Source organism: Bos javanicus, chromosome 26, assembly GCF_032452875.1.
Source record: "Bos javanicus breed banteng chromosome 26, ARS-OSU_banteng_1.0, whole genome shotgun sequence".
In the NCBI taxonomy this organism is placed as follows: domain Eukaryota; kingdom Metazoa; phylum Chordata; class Mammalia; order Artiodactyla; family Bovidae; genus Bos; species Bos javanicus.
The window spans coordinates 16,043,850-16,060,585 of NC_083893.1; the positions used below are offsets into that span (position 1 = coordinate 16,043,850).

Genomic DNA, 16,736 nt, shown 5'->3' on the forward strand with positions numbered 1-16,736 from the left:
ACCTCTGGAGAAAATAAGTTTTTCTGGTTGACTAATTCTTATCAGAAGAAAAATGTTAGCAGGTTTCCTGACCAGAAGACGATGTAAATCACCCAAAGCCTTTGTATTTGCGATAATGATTAAGGTCTGCTGACCTTACATGACTTTGCATCCCCCATTATCTTCTATGTACAACTTGAGGTATAAAAGTCCTGCTAAAAATAAAGCTACGGGCCTTGCTCACCAAAGCTTGGTCTCCCCGTGTCATTCTTTCTCGTCTCCTTTTCTTTTCTTTTGTCTCTACTCTTTCTTCAGGCCAAAGTAATTGGAGCGTGGGGGTATATTGATTTCCCACGTAAACCAATTATAATTAGGCCTCTGATTCTCTCCACTGACGCTATCCCTTTAAATTGCTGAAGCCGTCATCCTGAGGGAATCCCTGGATCCAACTGGGGCTGGACCCCGGTATGATACTTTGTGACCCTATGTACTCTAGCCTTCTAGGCTCTTCTATCCATGGAATTCTCCAGGCCAGAATTCTGGAGTGGGTTGCCATTCCATTCTCCAAGGGATCTTCCTGACCCAGGAATTGAACCTGGGTCTCCTGCATTGCAGGCAAATTCATTACCATCTGAGACACCAGGGAGGCCCACATTCTGGGAAGTGCTCTAAGCATTTAGAGTCACAAGAAATTGTACCTTTTAGGCATAAGATGCCTATAAAGGTTGTTTTTTTTTTTTTGTTTGTTTGTTTTTAGTCCAGAAGTCTGTTTCTATAAAAATGATGCTTGACAAAATAAGAATTTTGAGGGTCAACAATTTTATATTTTACAAAGTACTTTTTTTAAAAATTTACCTTGTAAGAGTTTATGATTGTGCATGGTGGGTTAGAAAAGACATTATCTTGTCCTGTTTCACCATCCCATTAAAAACTTATTACAAACAAGACTAAGAGTTTTAAAGTTGAACAAGAGGAGGTCAGGAAATACCAAATCTTCAGCACATTTCTGAAGCACAGAGAACATACTGAGGAGTAATAATGAACTCTTTAGGGAAGATGAAGTTGCATCCTAAATGTAGAAAGGAAAAGGTACCTAATCAAAGTTAATATGTATCCCTATAACCCCATAAAGTTGAGTATTTAGAAGTACCAAATGTCAAAGAGGGTAGAAGGAAAAAGAGATTGAAAAAAGTAGCAGTCTCTGCCTCGTCCCCTTGACAAATCCTTTTATCATGTAACGTTTTCTCCAGTGGGATGAGAGAGGCTTATTCTTCAGAGAAACTGAAACCAACAGGCTCTACACTCAGGGACACTGGGCAGAAAAAGAGGAAAAGAGTGAGATGCACAGCTGAGAGGCAAGGTTAGGGAAGAATCCACTTCTTGAATTCAGAGACTTTCAGTTCCTTTCTCTATTGTAGTTCCCCGAATGCAGGGAGTTTCTGTTTGTCTTATTATGTATACTAATAAAGAAGTATATATAGATATATCTTAAGCCTAGTTCCAAATAGGAAAAGGAGTACGTCAAGGCTGTATATTGTCACCCTGCTTATTTAACTTATATGCACATTACATCATGAGAAACACTGGGCTGGAAGAAGCACAAGCTGGAATCAAGATGCTGGGAGAAATATCAATAACCTCAGATATGCAGATGACACCACCCTTATGGCAGAAAGTGAAGAGGAACTAAAAAGCCTCTTGAGGAAAGTGAAGGTGGAGAGTGAAAAAGTTGGCTTGAAGCTCAACATTCAGAAAACGAAGATCATGGCATCCGGTCCCATCACTTCATGGGAAATAGATGGGGAAACAGTGGAAACACTGTCAGACTTACTTTTTTGGGCTCCAAAATCACTGCAGATGGTGGCTGAAGCCATGAAATTAAAAGACACTTACTCCTTGGAAGGAAAGTTAAGACCAACCTAGATAGCATATTCAAAAGCAGAGACATTACTTTGCCAACAAAGGTTCGTCTAGTCAAGGCTATGGTTTTTCCTATGGTCATGTATGGATGTGAGAGTTGGACTGTGAAGAAGGCTGAGCGCCGAAGAATTGATGCTTTTGAACTGTGGTGTTGGAGAAGACTCTTGAGAGTCCCTTGGACTGCAAGGAGATCCAACCAGTCCATTCTGAAGGAGATCAGCCCTGGGATTTCTTTGGAAGGAATGCTGCTAAAGCTGAAACTCCAGTACTTTGGCCACCTCATGCGAAGAGTTGACTCATTGGAAAAGACTCTGATGCTGGGAGGGATTGGGGGCAGGAGGAGAAGGGGATAACAGAGGATGAGATGGCTGGATGGCATCACTGACTCGATGGACATGAGTCTGAGTGAACTCCGGGAGTTGGTGATGGACAGGGAGGCCTGGCATGCTGCGATTCATGGAGTCGCAAAGAGTCGGACACGACTGAGCGACTGAACTGAACTGAACTGAACTAAGCCTAGTTCACAGGAGAGTTAAATGTATCTATATTATATCAGTTATCTCTTTATGCTTAGGTGAATTTCTGAACTATAACTGATGTTTATGATGTTGTTGGAGCACCTTCATAATGCCTCACGTGTCCTTCAATTTGTATGCAAATGTGGTGTGCACTTTTATTTCTCCATCCTTCTTACTTATCTGTTACCAGCTAAGGCCCAGGAAGAGATTGACCATGAGCTTGGCAGACACCGGAGCCCCTGCATGGAGGACAGGAGCCACATGCCCCACATGGATGTTGTGGTCCATGCAATCCAGAGATACATTGATCTGGTCCCCACCAGTCTGCCCCGTGTGGTGACCTGTGACATTAAATTCAGAAATTACCTCATCCCCAAGGTAGGATTGCTTGAGTGCTAGGTTGCTTCAGTCATGTCTGACTCTGTGTGACTCCACTGGACTGTAGCTTGCCAGGCTCCTCTCTCCATGCGATTCTCCAGGCAAGAATGCTGGAATGGGTTGCCATTCCCTTCTCCAGGGGATCTTCCTGACCCAGGGATCGAACCCGCATCTCCTATGTCTCCTGCATTTGCAGCCGAGTTCTTTACATTAGTGCCACCTGATAAGATTGGGTCCTCTTATACTGACCTCAGTAGTCTTGAAGTTCCCATTTACACAGTATGAGTGCGGTTCTCGATGCACACAACAATCCTGTGTGTGGTGGCTTGATGGAAGGTGTGCTGTTTCTAGTTTAGTCTGTAAAGCTTTATAACAGGCTTTGGTAGCTGACAGTGCAAGTGTTCCAAGTTTGTTCTGCCTCTTTTGTATTGTTTGTCTGATCTTAGATATTTATTTTTCCAAATGTTATCAGTTTTTATTTGATATTTGTTTGTATGAGTGTCAGTCAATTTACCAAAACACTCTGCTGGGATTTTTATCTGGGTGACATTAGATCAATTTGAAAAGACTTAACATCATGACACATCGAGTCTTTCAATTAATGGGCATGGTATATAGTCCTTGGTTTGGGGAGCTTTCTTTAATTTTCTCAATAATGTCTTTTTCAGTAAATTGGCTCGCAAAACATTTTTGCAAGATGCTTAATACTGTTATAAGTTTTAAATAATGACTGTCATTTTATTATCTGGAATACAGAAGTATAATTAATTTTATCATTTGGATAACCTTATATAAAGCAGCATTGCTAAATTAAAAAAATTACTAATAATTAATTGCAGTTTCTATATACATTGTCATACTATCTGGGTAAATATCTTTGTTTCATCCTTCATCATTTCTGGTCTCTTGCAGGGTGAAGATTAACATAAAATATTAAGCATGATGTTTTATATACATTTTGTTAGATTTTTAAAGTCAGTTTCAGTTCAGTTCAGTTCAGTCACTAAGTCGTGTCTGACTCTTTGCCACCCCAGGGACTGTAGCACACTGGGCCTCCCTGTCCCTCATCATCTCCCAGAGTTTGCTCAAACTCATGTTCGTTGAGTTGGTGATGCCATCCAACCATCTCATCCTTTGTTGTCCCCTTCTCCTCCTGCCCTCAATCTTTCCCAGCACAAGGTCTTTTCCAGTGAGTTGGCTCTTTGCAACAGGTGGCCAAAGTATTGGGGCTTCAGCTTCAGCATTACTCCTTCTAATGAATGTTCAGAATTGATTTCCTTTAGGATTGACTGGTTTGATCCCCTTGCATCCCAAGGGACCCTCAAGAGTCTTCTCCAACACCACAGTTCAAAAGCATCAATTCTTTGGTGTTCAGCCTTCTTTTAGGTCCTGCTCTCACATCCATATATGACTATTGGAAAAACCATAGCTTTAACTAGATGGATTTTTGTTGGCAAAGTAATGTCTCTGCTTTTTAATATGCTGTCTAGGTTGGACATAGCTTTTCTTCCAAGAAGCAAGGGTCTTTTAATTTTGTGGCTGCAGTCAATATCTGCAGTGATTTTGGAGCCCAAGAAAATAAAGTTTCTCACTGTTTCCATTGTTTCCCCATCTGTTTGCCATGAAGTAACAGGACAAGATGCCATTCGTGATCTCCATGTTTTGAATGTTGAGTTTTAAACCAGCTTCTTCACTCTCCTCTTTCACTTTCATCAAGAGGCTCTTTAGTTCCTCTTTGCTTTCTGCCATAAGGGTGGTGTCATCTGCATATCTGAGGTTATTGATATTTCTACCAGCAATCTTGATTCCAGCTTGTGCTTCCATCCAGTCCACCATTTCACATGATGTACTCTGCAAATAAGTAGGGTGACAATATAAATATACAGCCTTGACATACTCCTTTCCCAATTTAGAACCAGTCCGTTGTTCCATGTCCAGTTTTAAATGTTGCTTCTTGACCTGTATACAGAGTTCTCAGGATTCTAGTAAGGTGGCCTGATATTCCCATCTCTTTAAGAAATTTCCACGGTTTGTTGTGATCCACACAGTCAAAGGCTTTTAGGGTAGTCAATGAAGCAGAAGTAGGTGTTTTTCTGGAATTCTCTTGCTTTTTCTATGATCCAATAGATGTTGGCAATTTGATCTCTGGTTCCTCTGCCTTTTCTAAATCCAACTTGAGTATCTGGAAGTTCTTGGTTCATGTACTGTTGAAGCCTGGCTTTGAGAATTTTGAGCATTACTTTGCTAGCATGTGAAATGAGTGCAATTGTGCCATAGTTTGAGCATTCTTTGGCATTGCCCTTCTTTGGGACTGGAATGAAAACTGACCTTTTCCAGTCCTGTGGACAACAACCATCAACATGAGAATGTTGGATTCCACCAAAAAAAGATACCCCACATCCACGGGTAAAGGAGAAGCCTCAACAAGATGATAGGAGGGGATCAACTGCATTTAAAATTAAATCTTAGACACATCAGAGAAGCTCAGAGGGCACGAACAAAACCCTGTGCACGCAGGATTGAAGGCAAGGAGCAGTGACCCCCCACAGGAGACTGAGCCACACCTGCCTTTGAGTGCTTGAGTGTCTCCTCCAGAGGCATGGATCAGCAGTAACCTGCTGTGGGGACAAGGGCTCTGGCGGCAGCAGACCTGGGAGGCACGGCATGTGGCGTTAGTCCTCTTGGAAGAGGTTGCCACTGGCCGACCATAGAGCCACTGAGCAGATGACACACAAACTGCAGAACAATTATAGCAAAGAAGTTCTTACACTGTTGCAAAGGTTCCAGGGCCCACAACAGATTTCCTAACCTGGGCATCTGGCAGAAGGACTGAGAACCCCCAGGGAAACAACAAAACCTTCTTTGCACCAGGACCTGGGAGAAAGGAGCAATGACCCCACAAGAGACTGAGCCAGACTTGCCTGTGATTGTCCTGGAGTCTCTGGTGGAGGCTTGGGTTGACAGGGGCCTGCCGTGGGGTCAGGGCCACTGACTACCACAGTCCTGGGAGCTGCAATATGTTGGCATAAATAAGTCTTTTTGAAGGCCAAACTATAGGGAGGGAACACAGCCCTACCCATGAGCAGAAAATAGGATTAAAGATTTACTGAGTATTTACTGAGATTTACTTGCCCACCAGAGCAAGACCCAGTTTTACAAAGCCATCCTTTCCATTAGGAAACTTCCACAAGCCTCTTATCCTCATCCATCAGACAGAATGAAACCACAGTCACAGAAAACTAACCATACTGACCACATGGATCACAACCTTGTCTGACTCAATGAAACCTTGAGCCATATTAGGAATAAAAGAGTTTTATTTGAGCCAGATTTAGGACTAAGCCTGTGAGACAGCCTCTCAGATCACTCTGAAGAGCTGCTGTGGAGAAGCATGGTTTTCAGCAAAGTTTTATACTTTGTCAGAACAAAGTACATCAAGCAAATCAGGGAAACATTCCTTCAAGGTTTCTTTTTTTTTTTTTCTCCAAAGATCAGCATGTTTACAAAGTCAGTATGGCCTTGAGACCTGGGAAGGGAGTCTTTTCAGCTTTGCTGTCCTAAGAACATTTAATCTGTATTTTTAACATTTTTTATTTCTAGTCAGTCAACCCTTTTAAAAAATGATTAAACAGATGGGTAATGTATGTCTGATAGGCCACAAAGAGGCTGCTTTACTTAATGTAAAATTCAAGTTAAATGAAGTATAAGCAAGAATGACTTCCCCATTCCCCAGTATGTAAAAATTTCTTCCATTAATATCAGTTTATCTATCTACCCACCTATCCATCAACACCTCACTACTTTAGTGAGTATGTCTCATTAACAATGATTTTTATAAAGAGAATAATAATATTTACACTCAAGTGTTACCAAGAGTACACTCATATTATGTACAGCTTATACTTAAAAATTCCCAATTTGCCTAGAATATACTTTATAGCTTTCTTTTTTCTTTGCAACTTAATAAGTAGCCTAGGGATAAGCATATAATTTTGTTACCTTTTCTCTTTAGTTTCCTGTTATCAGTTCCCTTTACTTTGTATTTCTTTTAACATTTAACTTTGTGAGGAATTCAATTTAGTAGTCTTGTAAAATATTCTGCAGGCAATTGTTTTCTAGAGATTAGATTTCAGTTACTATTTGGTTAGACAGCTATGTAGTGCATTTGTGTTCCACTGAAATTCATCTGGGAGGCGGGGACACATAATGTCATCCCATTATTGGTATGGGGTGTTCTTCATATAATAAAGTAGTATCTGCCAGATTTCTCTATGGGAGAGTTTCTTTTTTTTTTTTTTTTACATTTAATTAATAAAAATCTATGGTGTAGTACTTCAGAGCTTTGTAAATATCAAACTTCTTAACCATTCACTCTACAGTTTTAGCATTTATGGATGACAATTGCTTGAATTAATGATCATATGCTGAATTGTTATAAAATGATTTTTCTAATTTTATCTTTGTTTCTGTTTTTATGCTGAGATTAATCTGTAATGAAATCTACCCTATATTTTCAAATAAGACAATCTGCATGAAAATGATTAACATTAATAATTGCTCTAGTACTTATTATTATCCTGCTGCTGCTGCTGCTAAGTCACTTCAGTCGTGTCTGACTCTGTGTGACCCCATAGACAGCAGCCCACCAGGCTCCCCGTCCCTGGGATTCTCAAGACAAGAACGCTGGGGTGGGTTGCCATTTCCTTTTCCAATGCATGAAAGTGAAAAGTGAAAGTGAAGTCACTCAGTCATGTCTGACTCTTCACGAACCCATGGACTGTAGCCTACCAGGCTCCTCTGTCCATGGGATTTTCCAGGCAAGAGTACTGGAGTTGGGTGCCATTGCCTTCTTCGATTATTATCATAGAAGAGGTTATTTTTGACTAGATCAGATATCTGTTTACAAAAGTACTATGGACAGATAACTCCAAACACTTCAAGTTCCAATAGTGATTTCCATTTCAAACCATTGTCCACATATGAGAAGAGTGGAAATTGAAGTGACAAAGCAGCTATGACGGATGGACACCAGTGTCCAAATGTGGTGATAAGCAGAATGGATTCACCCTGGGACCCATGTACTCACTGTTTCAAATGCTTTTGAGATTTACTTGCAACAGTACTGCCACTCGTCTTTAATTTATTTTTGTTTATTACTTGCTCTGTCTGCTGCTGTCTTGCTCAAAATGCCACAGCCCTTCTTTAGCCTTAGATTCTTCATCTATAAATCATAAAATTGGACTAAATGGTTTGCAGCATTTGTCTGGCTCCAGTACTTCTGTGTAGTTCAGTTTATCTTTATCTGTTCTTTCCAGGGCACAGATGTATTAACATTGCTGACTTCTGTGCTACATGATGACAAGGAATTCCCCAACTCAGAGGTGGTTGACCCTGGCCACTTCCTGGATGAGAGTAGCAACTTTAAGAACAGTGAGTACTTCATGGCTTTATCAGTAGGTAGCACAAGTTTATTTTCTTCATCACTTCTGAGAGCAGGATACCTTTTGGGCATCAGCTGGAACTTTCATCCCTGTGCTAGGGATGGTAAAAATGCTTTTTTGTCTATGATGAGGGGCGGCAATCATGGTGCCTATATACTTTCCCTCCCCTCAATACATCATCATTGTGGGGCTAGATTACTGAAGCTTGGAGAGGTGACCCAGTTCTTTCAAATTCAGAAATAAAGTTTAGCTACATTCTGAAAATGTAAGAAAAGTGCATCTTAGACAAAAGAAACTCTGTAATAAATCTTTGAAACTTCAAGGTTGATGAAGAGTAAATATACTTAGAGCAGAGAACAGAGGCTGTGGAGAATGGAAAGAAACATGTTGGACCATCAGATTAGGAACAGAAAATAGAATGAATATATGTGTGTTTCTAGAAAAAGATTGAACTTGAAAATATCAAATTGCAGCTATAGTATAAGAATACTTAATGAAGTATGTGGTATAGTGCTGATGCTCAGTAAATGTTTGTTGAGAGAAGGATACCTGTTAAGATAAGATTTAAGTGGATAGCATGTGTGCCTACCCTTTGTCCATCTGTCTATCCAGCCATTCTGCTTTCCTTCTATTCATTGAAACATTCATCAAATGCATAGTCTCTTTCTGACAGCCAGAAACACAATGTTCTGTACATAAACAAGGAGTATATGTACTCTCTGTGTTTCTTGTTTGCAGGGAAACGGATTTGTGTGGGAGAGGGCCTGGCACACATAGAACTGTTTTTATTCCTGACCACAATTTTACAAAAATTTGCCTTGAAATCTGTGGTTGACCTGAAGGACATTGACACCACCCCAGTTGCCAGTGGGTTAGTTTCTATGCTGCCTTCTTACGAGCTTTGCTTCAATCCTGTGTGAGGAATGTTAGATCATCTGGCTTCAACTGCCTCTCATCAGGGCATCACTCACCTCTTTCCCTTCAGTTTTCCTGAAAATTCCTTCTCTGACCTCTCATCTCATTGTGCTGTTTCACTGCAGAAATGTATCTTCTATTCTCCATATTCTGTAACATTTGTATTGGCCATCACATATGCTAATACTTGTCTAATATTGAGTATTATTATGTAATCAGTACAAAATATAACAAGATGGTTAATGCATACCAATGGAGAGCCTTCTCCTATGCATGTTCGAAATAAAAGGCATAATTTGATGAGTCACTTCTCAGACTCTTTCTCTTTTGTGCTAGTGCATGTACAAAATGGAAGAAAAGGTGTGAAAAGGTCATGATGTCTCTCCTAATTATAAGCCTTTACATCTGGCTTCCACAGGACTGGAAAAGGTCAGTTTTCATTCCAATCCCAAAGAAAGGCAATGTCAAAGAATACTCAAACTACCACACAGTTGCACTCATCTCACATGCTAATAAACTAATGCTCAAAATTCTCCAAGCCAGGCTTCAGCAATACGTGAACTGTGAATTTCCAGATGTTCAAGCTGGTTTTAGCAAAGACAGAGGAACCAGAGATCAAATTGCTGAATCCACTGGATCATCGAAAAAGCAAGAGAGTTCCAGAAAAACATCTATTTCTGCTTTATTGACTATGCCAAAGCCTTTGACTGTGTGGATCACAATAAACTGTGGAAAATTCTTCAAGAGATGGGAACACCAGACCACCTTATCTGCCTCTTGAGAAACCTATATGCAGGTCAGGAAGCAACTGTTAGAACTGAACATGGAACAACAGACTGGTTCCAAATAGGGAAAGGAGTACGTCAAGGCTGTATATTGGTCACCCTGCTTATTTAACTCATATGCAGAGTACATCATGAGAAACGCTGGACTGGAAGAAGCACAAGCTGGAATCAAGATTGCCGAGAGAAATATCAATAACCTCAGATATGCAGATGACACCACTCCTATGGCAGAAAGTGAAGAGGAACTAAAAAGCCTCTTGATGAAAGTGAAAGAGGAGAGTGAAAAAGTTTTCTTAAAGCTTAACACTCAGAAAACTAAAATCATGGCATCTGGTCCCATCACTTCATGGGAAATAGATGGAGAAACAGTGTCAGACTTTTATTTTTGGGGCTCCAAAATCACTGCAGATGGTGATTGCAGCCATGAAATTAAAAGACGCTTACTCCTTGGAAGGAAAGTTAAGACCAACCTAGATAGCATATTAACAAACAGAGACATTACTTTGCCAACAAAGATCTATCTAGTCAAGGCTATGGTTTTTCCAGTAGTCATGTATGGATGTGAGAGTTGGACTGTGAAGAAGGCTGAGCACCAAAGAATTGATGCTTTTGAACTGTGGTGTTGGAGAAGACTCTTGAGAGTCCCTTGGACTGCAAGGAGATCCAACCAGTCCATTGTGAAGGAGATCAGCCCTGGGATTTCTTTGGAAGGAATGATGCTAAAGCTGAAACTCCAGTATTTTGGCCACCTCATGCGAAGAGTTGACTCATTGGAAAAGACTCTGATGCTGGGAGGGATTGGGGGCAGGAGGAGAAGGGGACGACAGAGGATGAGATGGCTGGATGGCATCACTGACTCGATGGGTTTGGGTGAACTCTGGGAGTTGGTGATGGACAGGGAGGCCTGGCGTGCTGCGATTCATGGGGTCGCAAAGAGTTGGACACGACTGAGTGACTGAACTGAGAGAAATTAGGCCGGAGAAGGTGATGGCATCCCACTCCAGTACTCTTGCCTGGAAAATCCCACGGACAGAGGAGCCTGGTAGGCTACAGTCCATGGGGTCATGAAGAGTCAGACATGAGTGAGCAACTTCACTTTCACTTTTCACTTTCATGCATTGGAGAAGGAAGTGGCAGGCCACTCCAGTGTTCTTGCCTGGAGAATCCCAGGGACAGGGGAGCTTGGTGGGCTGCCGTCTATGGGGTCACACAGAGTTGGACCTGACTGAAGCAACTTAGTAGCAGCAACGGCAGCAGCAGAGAAATTAGGCAAGAAAAAATAAAAGTCATTCACATCAGATGGAAGAAATAAAATGATATTTATTCAAGATCACATGATATTATATGAAAAAATCATAAAGATTTCATACAAAAAGCCCTGTTAGATCTAATAAATGAATTCAATTTCAATGCAGAAATCATTTCCATTTCTACCCATTAATAACAAATTGTAAATTAAAAAGTAATATCATTTATAGCAGCATAAAAAAATCTTTATGAATAACTCAACTAAGGAAATGAAAACTTATACACTAAAAATGTAAAAATTGCTGAAAGAAATTTAAAAAGATGAGCAAATGAAAGTACATCTGTGTTCATAGATTGGAAGAATTAATGTTGTTAAAATGTCCATAGTACCAAAGCCAACTATGTTTTTAATGCAGTATCTATCAAAACCCTAACAATAATTTTTATAGAAACAGAAATAATCCTAAGATTCATATGAAACCACAGTGCTTCAAGTAGCAATGCAGTCTTGAAAAAGAACAACAATGGGACCTAATCAAACTTACAAGCTAATGCACAGGAAAGAAAATCATAAACACAGCAGAGAGGCAGACTATAGATTGGGAGAAAATATTTGCAAACAATGCGACTGACAAGAGCTTACTTTTGAAAATATACAAGCTCATACAACTCAGCAATAAAAAACAAATGACCCAATTGAAAAATGGACAAATGATCTAATGACCTAAATAGACATTTTTCCAAAGAAGACATACAAATGTCTTCTAGACAAATGAAACATGTTCCATGTTGCTAATTATTTTAGTAATGCAAATTGAATAAGGTAGCATCTCACACAGGTCAGAATAGCTAGCATTAGGAAGTCTACAAATAATAAATGCTGGAGAGGGTTGCGGAGAAAAGGAAACCATCTTACACTGGTGATGAAAATGCAAATTGGTGCAGTCACTATGGAGAATAGTATGAAAGTTTCTCAAAAAACTAAAAATAGAATAACCATGTGATCCAGCAATTCCACTTATGAACATATATCCAGACAAAGCTCTAATCTAAAAAGAAACATGCACCCCTATGTTCATAGCAGCACTAGTCACAATAGCTAAGACATGGAAACAACAAAAATGTCCATCAACAGAGGAATGGATCAAGAAGATAAGGTACATATATGCAATGGAATACTGCTCATCCATAAAAAGGAACCAAATGAAATGCAATTTCCAGCAATATGGATTGCAACTAGAGATTATCATACTAAGTGAAGTCAGAAAGAGAAAGACAAATACCATACAATGTCACTTACCTGTGGAATCTAAAATAAAACACAAATGAAGATATCTATGAAATAAACCCACAGATACAGAGAACAGACTTAAGGTTGCCAAGGGAGAGGGTGGGTAGGGGAGGGAAGGATTGGGAGTTTGGGATTAGCAGGTGCAAACTATTATATTTAGGATGGATAAACAGTAGGTTCCTACTGTATAGCACAGGGGACTATATTCAATATCCTGTAATAAACCATAATAGAAAAGAATATGTATTTATATATATATATATATATATATATAACTGAGTCACTTTGCTGTTGCAGCAAAAATTAAACACAACATTATAAATCAACTATAATGCAATAAATTTATTAAAAAAACAGAGCTGGAAGCATCACACTTCTTAATTTCAAAATACTAATATATTATATTATGGAGCTATAGCAATTAATCAGTATTGCACTGATGTATAGATAGACATAAACAGTGCAATGACACTGTATAAAGTCCAGAAATAAATCTGAGCTAATAGAGTCACTTGAAGCTTAATTAGTATGCCTAGACTACACAAAAGAGCAGTCTTTTCTACAAATAATGCTGGGGAAATAGATATGTCTGTTGAAAAGAATGAAATTGGACCCTTATGTTACACTAGATATAAAAATCAACTAAGAATGGGTTAAAGATTAAATGTAAGACCTGAACCTATAAAACTTTCAGAAAAAAACATAGGGTGTAAGCTTCATGATCTGGGTTTTGGCAACAATTTCATGGATAAGGCACTAAAAACACAGGCAGAAAAAGAAAAATTAGACTAGTGGAACTATATAAAAATGAAAAGCTACAAATCAAAGGGAATAATCAATAAGGTGAAAAGGCAATATATAGAATGGAGAAAATATCTGTAAGTCATATCTGATGAGAGGTTAATATCCAAAACATGTAGGAATTCTTACAACTCAATAGTAAAAATCCAAGAACCCAATTTCAAAGTGGGCAAAGAGCTAGAAGATCCATCTCTCTTAAATAAACATAACATTGGCCAACAAGTATATAAAAAGGTGCTCAACATCACTACACATCAGGGCAAGGTAAGTCAAAACCACAGTGAGATATATCCTTACACATGTTGGGCTGGATATTATAAAAAATAAAGAAAGGGGGTGTTGGCAGGAGTGTGAAGAAATTGAAACCCTTGTGTACTAGAAATGCAAAATGATGCAGCTTCTATGGAAAATGGAATAGCGGTTGACCAGAAATTAAAAATAGAATTACCATATAACCAGCAATGTCACTTCTGACATTGCTATTTACCTAAAGAATTGAAATTAGGATATTGAAGACACACTACATTTCTATGTTAGTTTTGGCATTATTCATAGCAGTCAATATATGAAGAATCCTAAATGTCAATCAATGGATGAATGGAAACAATGGAATATACATACAATGGAATATTATTCAACCTTAAGAAATAGAATATGCTGCAGTACTTGATAACTTGAATGAACTTTGATCAATTAGGCTGAATGAACTTAGACAATTTTGGAGTACAATCACTGCATGATTCCACTTATATGAAGTATCTAAAATAATGAAAGTCATAGAGTCAAAGAACTGAATGATGTTTGCTAAATCCTAGAGAGCAAGTCAAAGGGGCAGTTGTTAGTCAACAGATATAAGATTTCAGTAACACAAGGTAAGGGCTTCCTTGCTGGCTGAGCTGGTAAAGAATTGCCTGTCAATGCAAGAGATGGGTTTGATCCTGTGTTGGGAAGATCCCCTGGAGAAGGAAATGGTAACCTTCTCCAATACTCTTGCCTGGAAAATTCTATGGACAGAGAAGGCTGGCAGGCTATAGTCCATGGAGTCTCAAAGAGCTGGACGTGACTGAGCACGCATGCACACAATGCAAGATGAGTATGTTTTAGATATCTACTCTACAGAAGTGTGTCTCTAGTTACCAGTACTGCACTGTACCTTTAAAAATGAGCTATAAGGTTATATCTCATGTTAAGTGTTCTTACCGCAATAAAACAATTTAAAAAGTGCACGCAAGAAGAAATATAGTCCAAATAGGTATTTATCTATTAAATGAATGGAATCAATAATTATTATATTTCAGATGAGAAAATCCAAGACTTTGGTTTACAGGTGAATTCTCTGAAATATTCAAGGAAGATTTTATGCCAATTGTCTATAATATCTTCCAGAATATAGTAGTAAAGGAAATTCTTACTAAATCATTTTATGAGGTTAGCATTACTCTAATTCCAAAATCAGACAAAGACTTTACAGAAGAGGAAAAGTACAGACCAATATTCCTCATAAACTTAGATGCAAGAAGTCTCAGCAATATTAATTAGCAAATCAAATCCAACAGTGTAGAAAAGGAATTGTATGCTGGGTCCAAGTAAGATATATTCAAGGTATGGAAGATATGAAATCAATTAATGTACAGGAGACAGGGATCAAGACCATCCCCACGGAAAAGAAATGCAAAAAAAGCAAAATGGCTGTCTGGGGAGGCCTTACAAATAGCTGTGAAAAGAAGAGAAGCCAAAAGCAAAGGAGAAAAGGAAAGATATAAGCATCTGAATGCACAATTCCAAAGAATAGCAAGAAGAGATAAGAAAGCCTTCCTCAGCAATCAATGTAAAGAAATAGAGGAAAACAATAGAATGGGAAAGACTAGAGATCTCTTCAAGAAAATTAGAGATACCAAGGGAACATTTCATGCAAAGATGGGCTCGATAAAGGACAGAAATGGTATGGACCGAACAGAAGCAGAAGATATTAAGACGAGGTGGCAAGAATACACAAAAGAACTGTACAAAAAAGATCTTCAGGACCAGATAATCATGATGGTGTGATCACTGACCTAGAGCCAGACATCCTGGAATGTGAAGTCAAGTGGGCCTTAGAAAGCATCACTACGAACAAAGCTAGTGGAGGTGATGGAATTCCAGTTGAGCTATTTCAAATCCTGAAAGAATCCTGAAAGATGATGCTGTGAAAGTGCTGCACTCAATATGCCAGCAAATTTGGAAAACTCAGCAGTGGCCACAGCACTGGAAAAGGTCAGTTTTCATTCCAATCCCAAAGAAAGGCAATGCTAAAGAATGCTCAAACTACTGTACAATTGCACTCATCTCACACGCTAGTAAAGTACTGCTCAAAATTCTCCAAGCCAGGCTTCAGCAATATGTGAACCGTGAACTTCCAGATGTTCAAGCTGGTTTTAGAAAAGGCAGAGGAACCAGAGATCAAATTGCCAACATCCGCTGGATCATTGAAAAAGCAAGAGAGTTCGAGAAAAACATCTACTTCTGCTTTATTGACTATGCCAAAGCCTTTGACTGTGTGGATCACAAGAAACTGTGGGAAATTCTTCAAGAGATGGAAATACCAGACCACCTGACCTGCCTCTTGAGAAATTTGTATACACGTCAGGAAGCAACAATTAGAACTGGACATAGAACAACAGACTGGTTCCAAATAGGAAAAGGAGTACGTCAAGGCTGTATATTGTCACCCTGCTTATTTAACTTCTATGCAGAGCACATCATGAGAAACGCTGGACTGGAAGAAGCACAAGCTGGAATCAAGATTGCCGGGAGAAATATCAATAACCTCAGATATGCAGATGACACCACCCTTATGGCAGAAAGTGAAGAGGAACTAAAAAGCCTCTTGATGAAGGTGAAAGAGGAGAGTGAAAAAGTTGGCTTAAAACTCAACATTCAGAAAACGAAGATCATGGCATCCGGTTCCATCACTTCATGGGAAATAGATGGGGAAACAGTGGAAACAGTGTCAGACTTTATTTTTTGGGGCTCCAAAATCACTGCAGATGGTGACTGCAGCCATGAAATTAAAAGATGCTTACTCCTTGGAAGGAAAGTTATGACCAACCTAGATAGCATATTCAAAAGCAGAGATGTTACTTTGCCAACAAAGGTCCGTCTAGTCAAAGCTATGGTTTTTCCAGTGGTCATGTTTGGATGTGAGAGTTGGACTGTGAAGAAAGCTGAGCGCCAAAGAATTGATGCTTTTGAACTGTGGTGTTGGAGAAGACTCTTGAGAGTTCCTTGGGTTGCAAGGGGATCCAACCAGTCCATTCTGAAGGAGATCACCCCAGGGATTTCTTTGGAAGGAATGCTGCTAAAGCTGAAACTCCAGTACTTTGGCCACCTCATGTGAAGAGTTGGCTCATTGGAAAAGACTCTGATGCTGGGAGGGATTGGGGGCAGGAGGAGAAGGGAACGACAAAGGATGAGATGGCTG

General features: G+C 39.4%; 1 protein-coding gene across 2 annotated transcripts in view; it reads left to right on the forward strand.

The window, feature by feature from the left end:
* Window positions 1–2,726: 2,726 nt before the first annotated feature.
* Window positions 2,727–16,736, forward strand: part of LOC133239197 (cytochrome P450 2C19-like) — a 60,618-nt gene continuing 46,608 nt past the window's right edge. Inside the window, exons 1-2 of one of the 2 annotated variants that reach the window (XM_061402856.1) lie at window positions 2,727–2,795; window positions 8,111–8,225. In XM_061402856.1, coding sequence (XP_061258840.1) covers window positions 8,148–8,225 — 78 coding nt within the window. In that variant the 5' untranslated portion in view covers window positions 2,727–2,795; window positions 8,111–8,147. Of the gene's footprint in view, window positions 2,796–8,068; window positions 8,226–16,736 lie in introns of those variants that run through there. The other variant, XM_061402857.1, reaches the window with a different exon arrangement.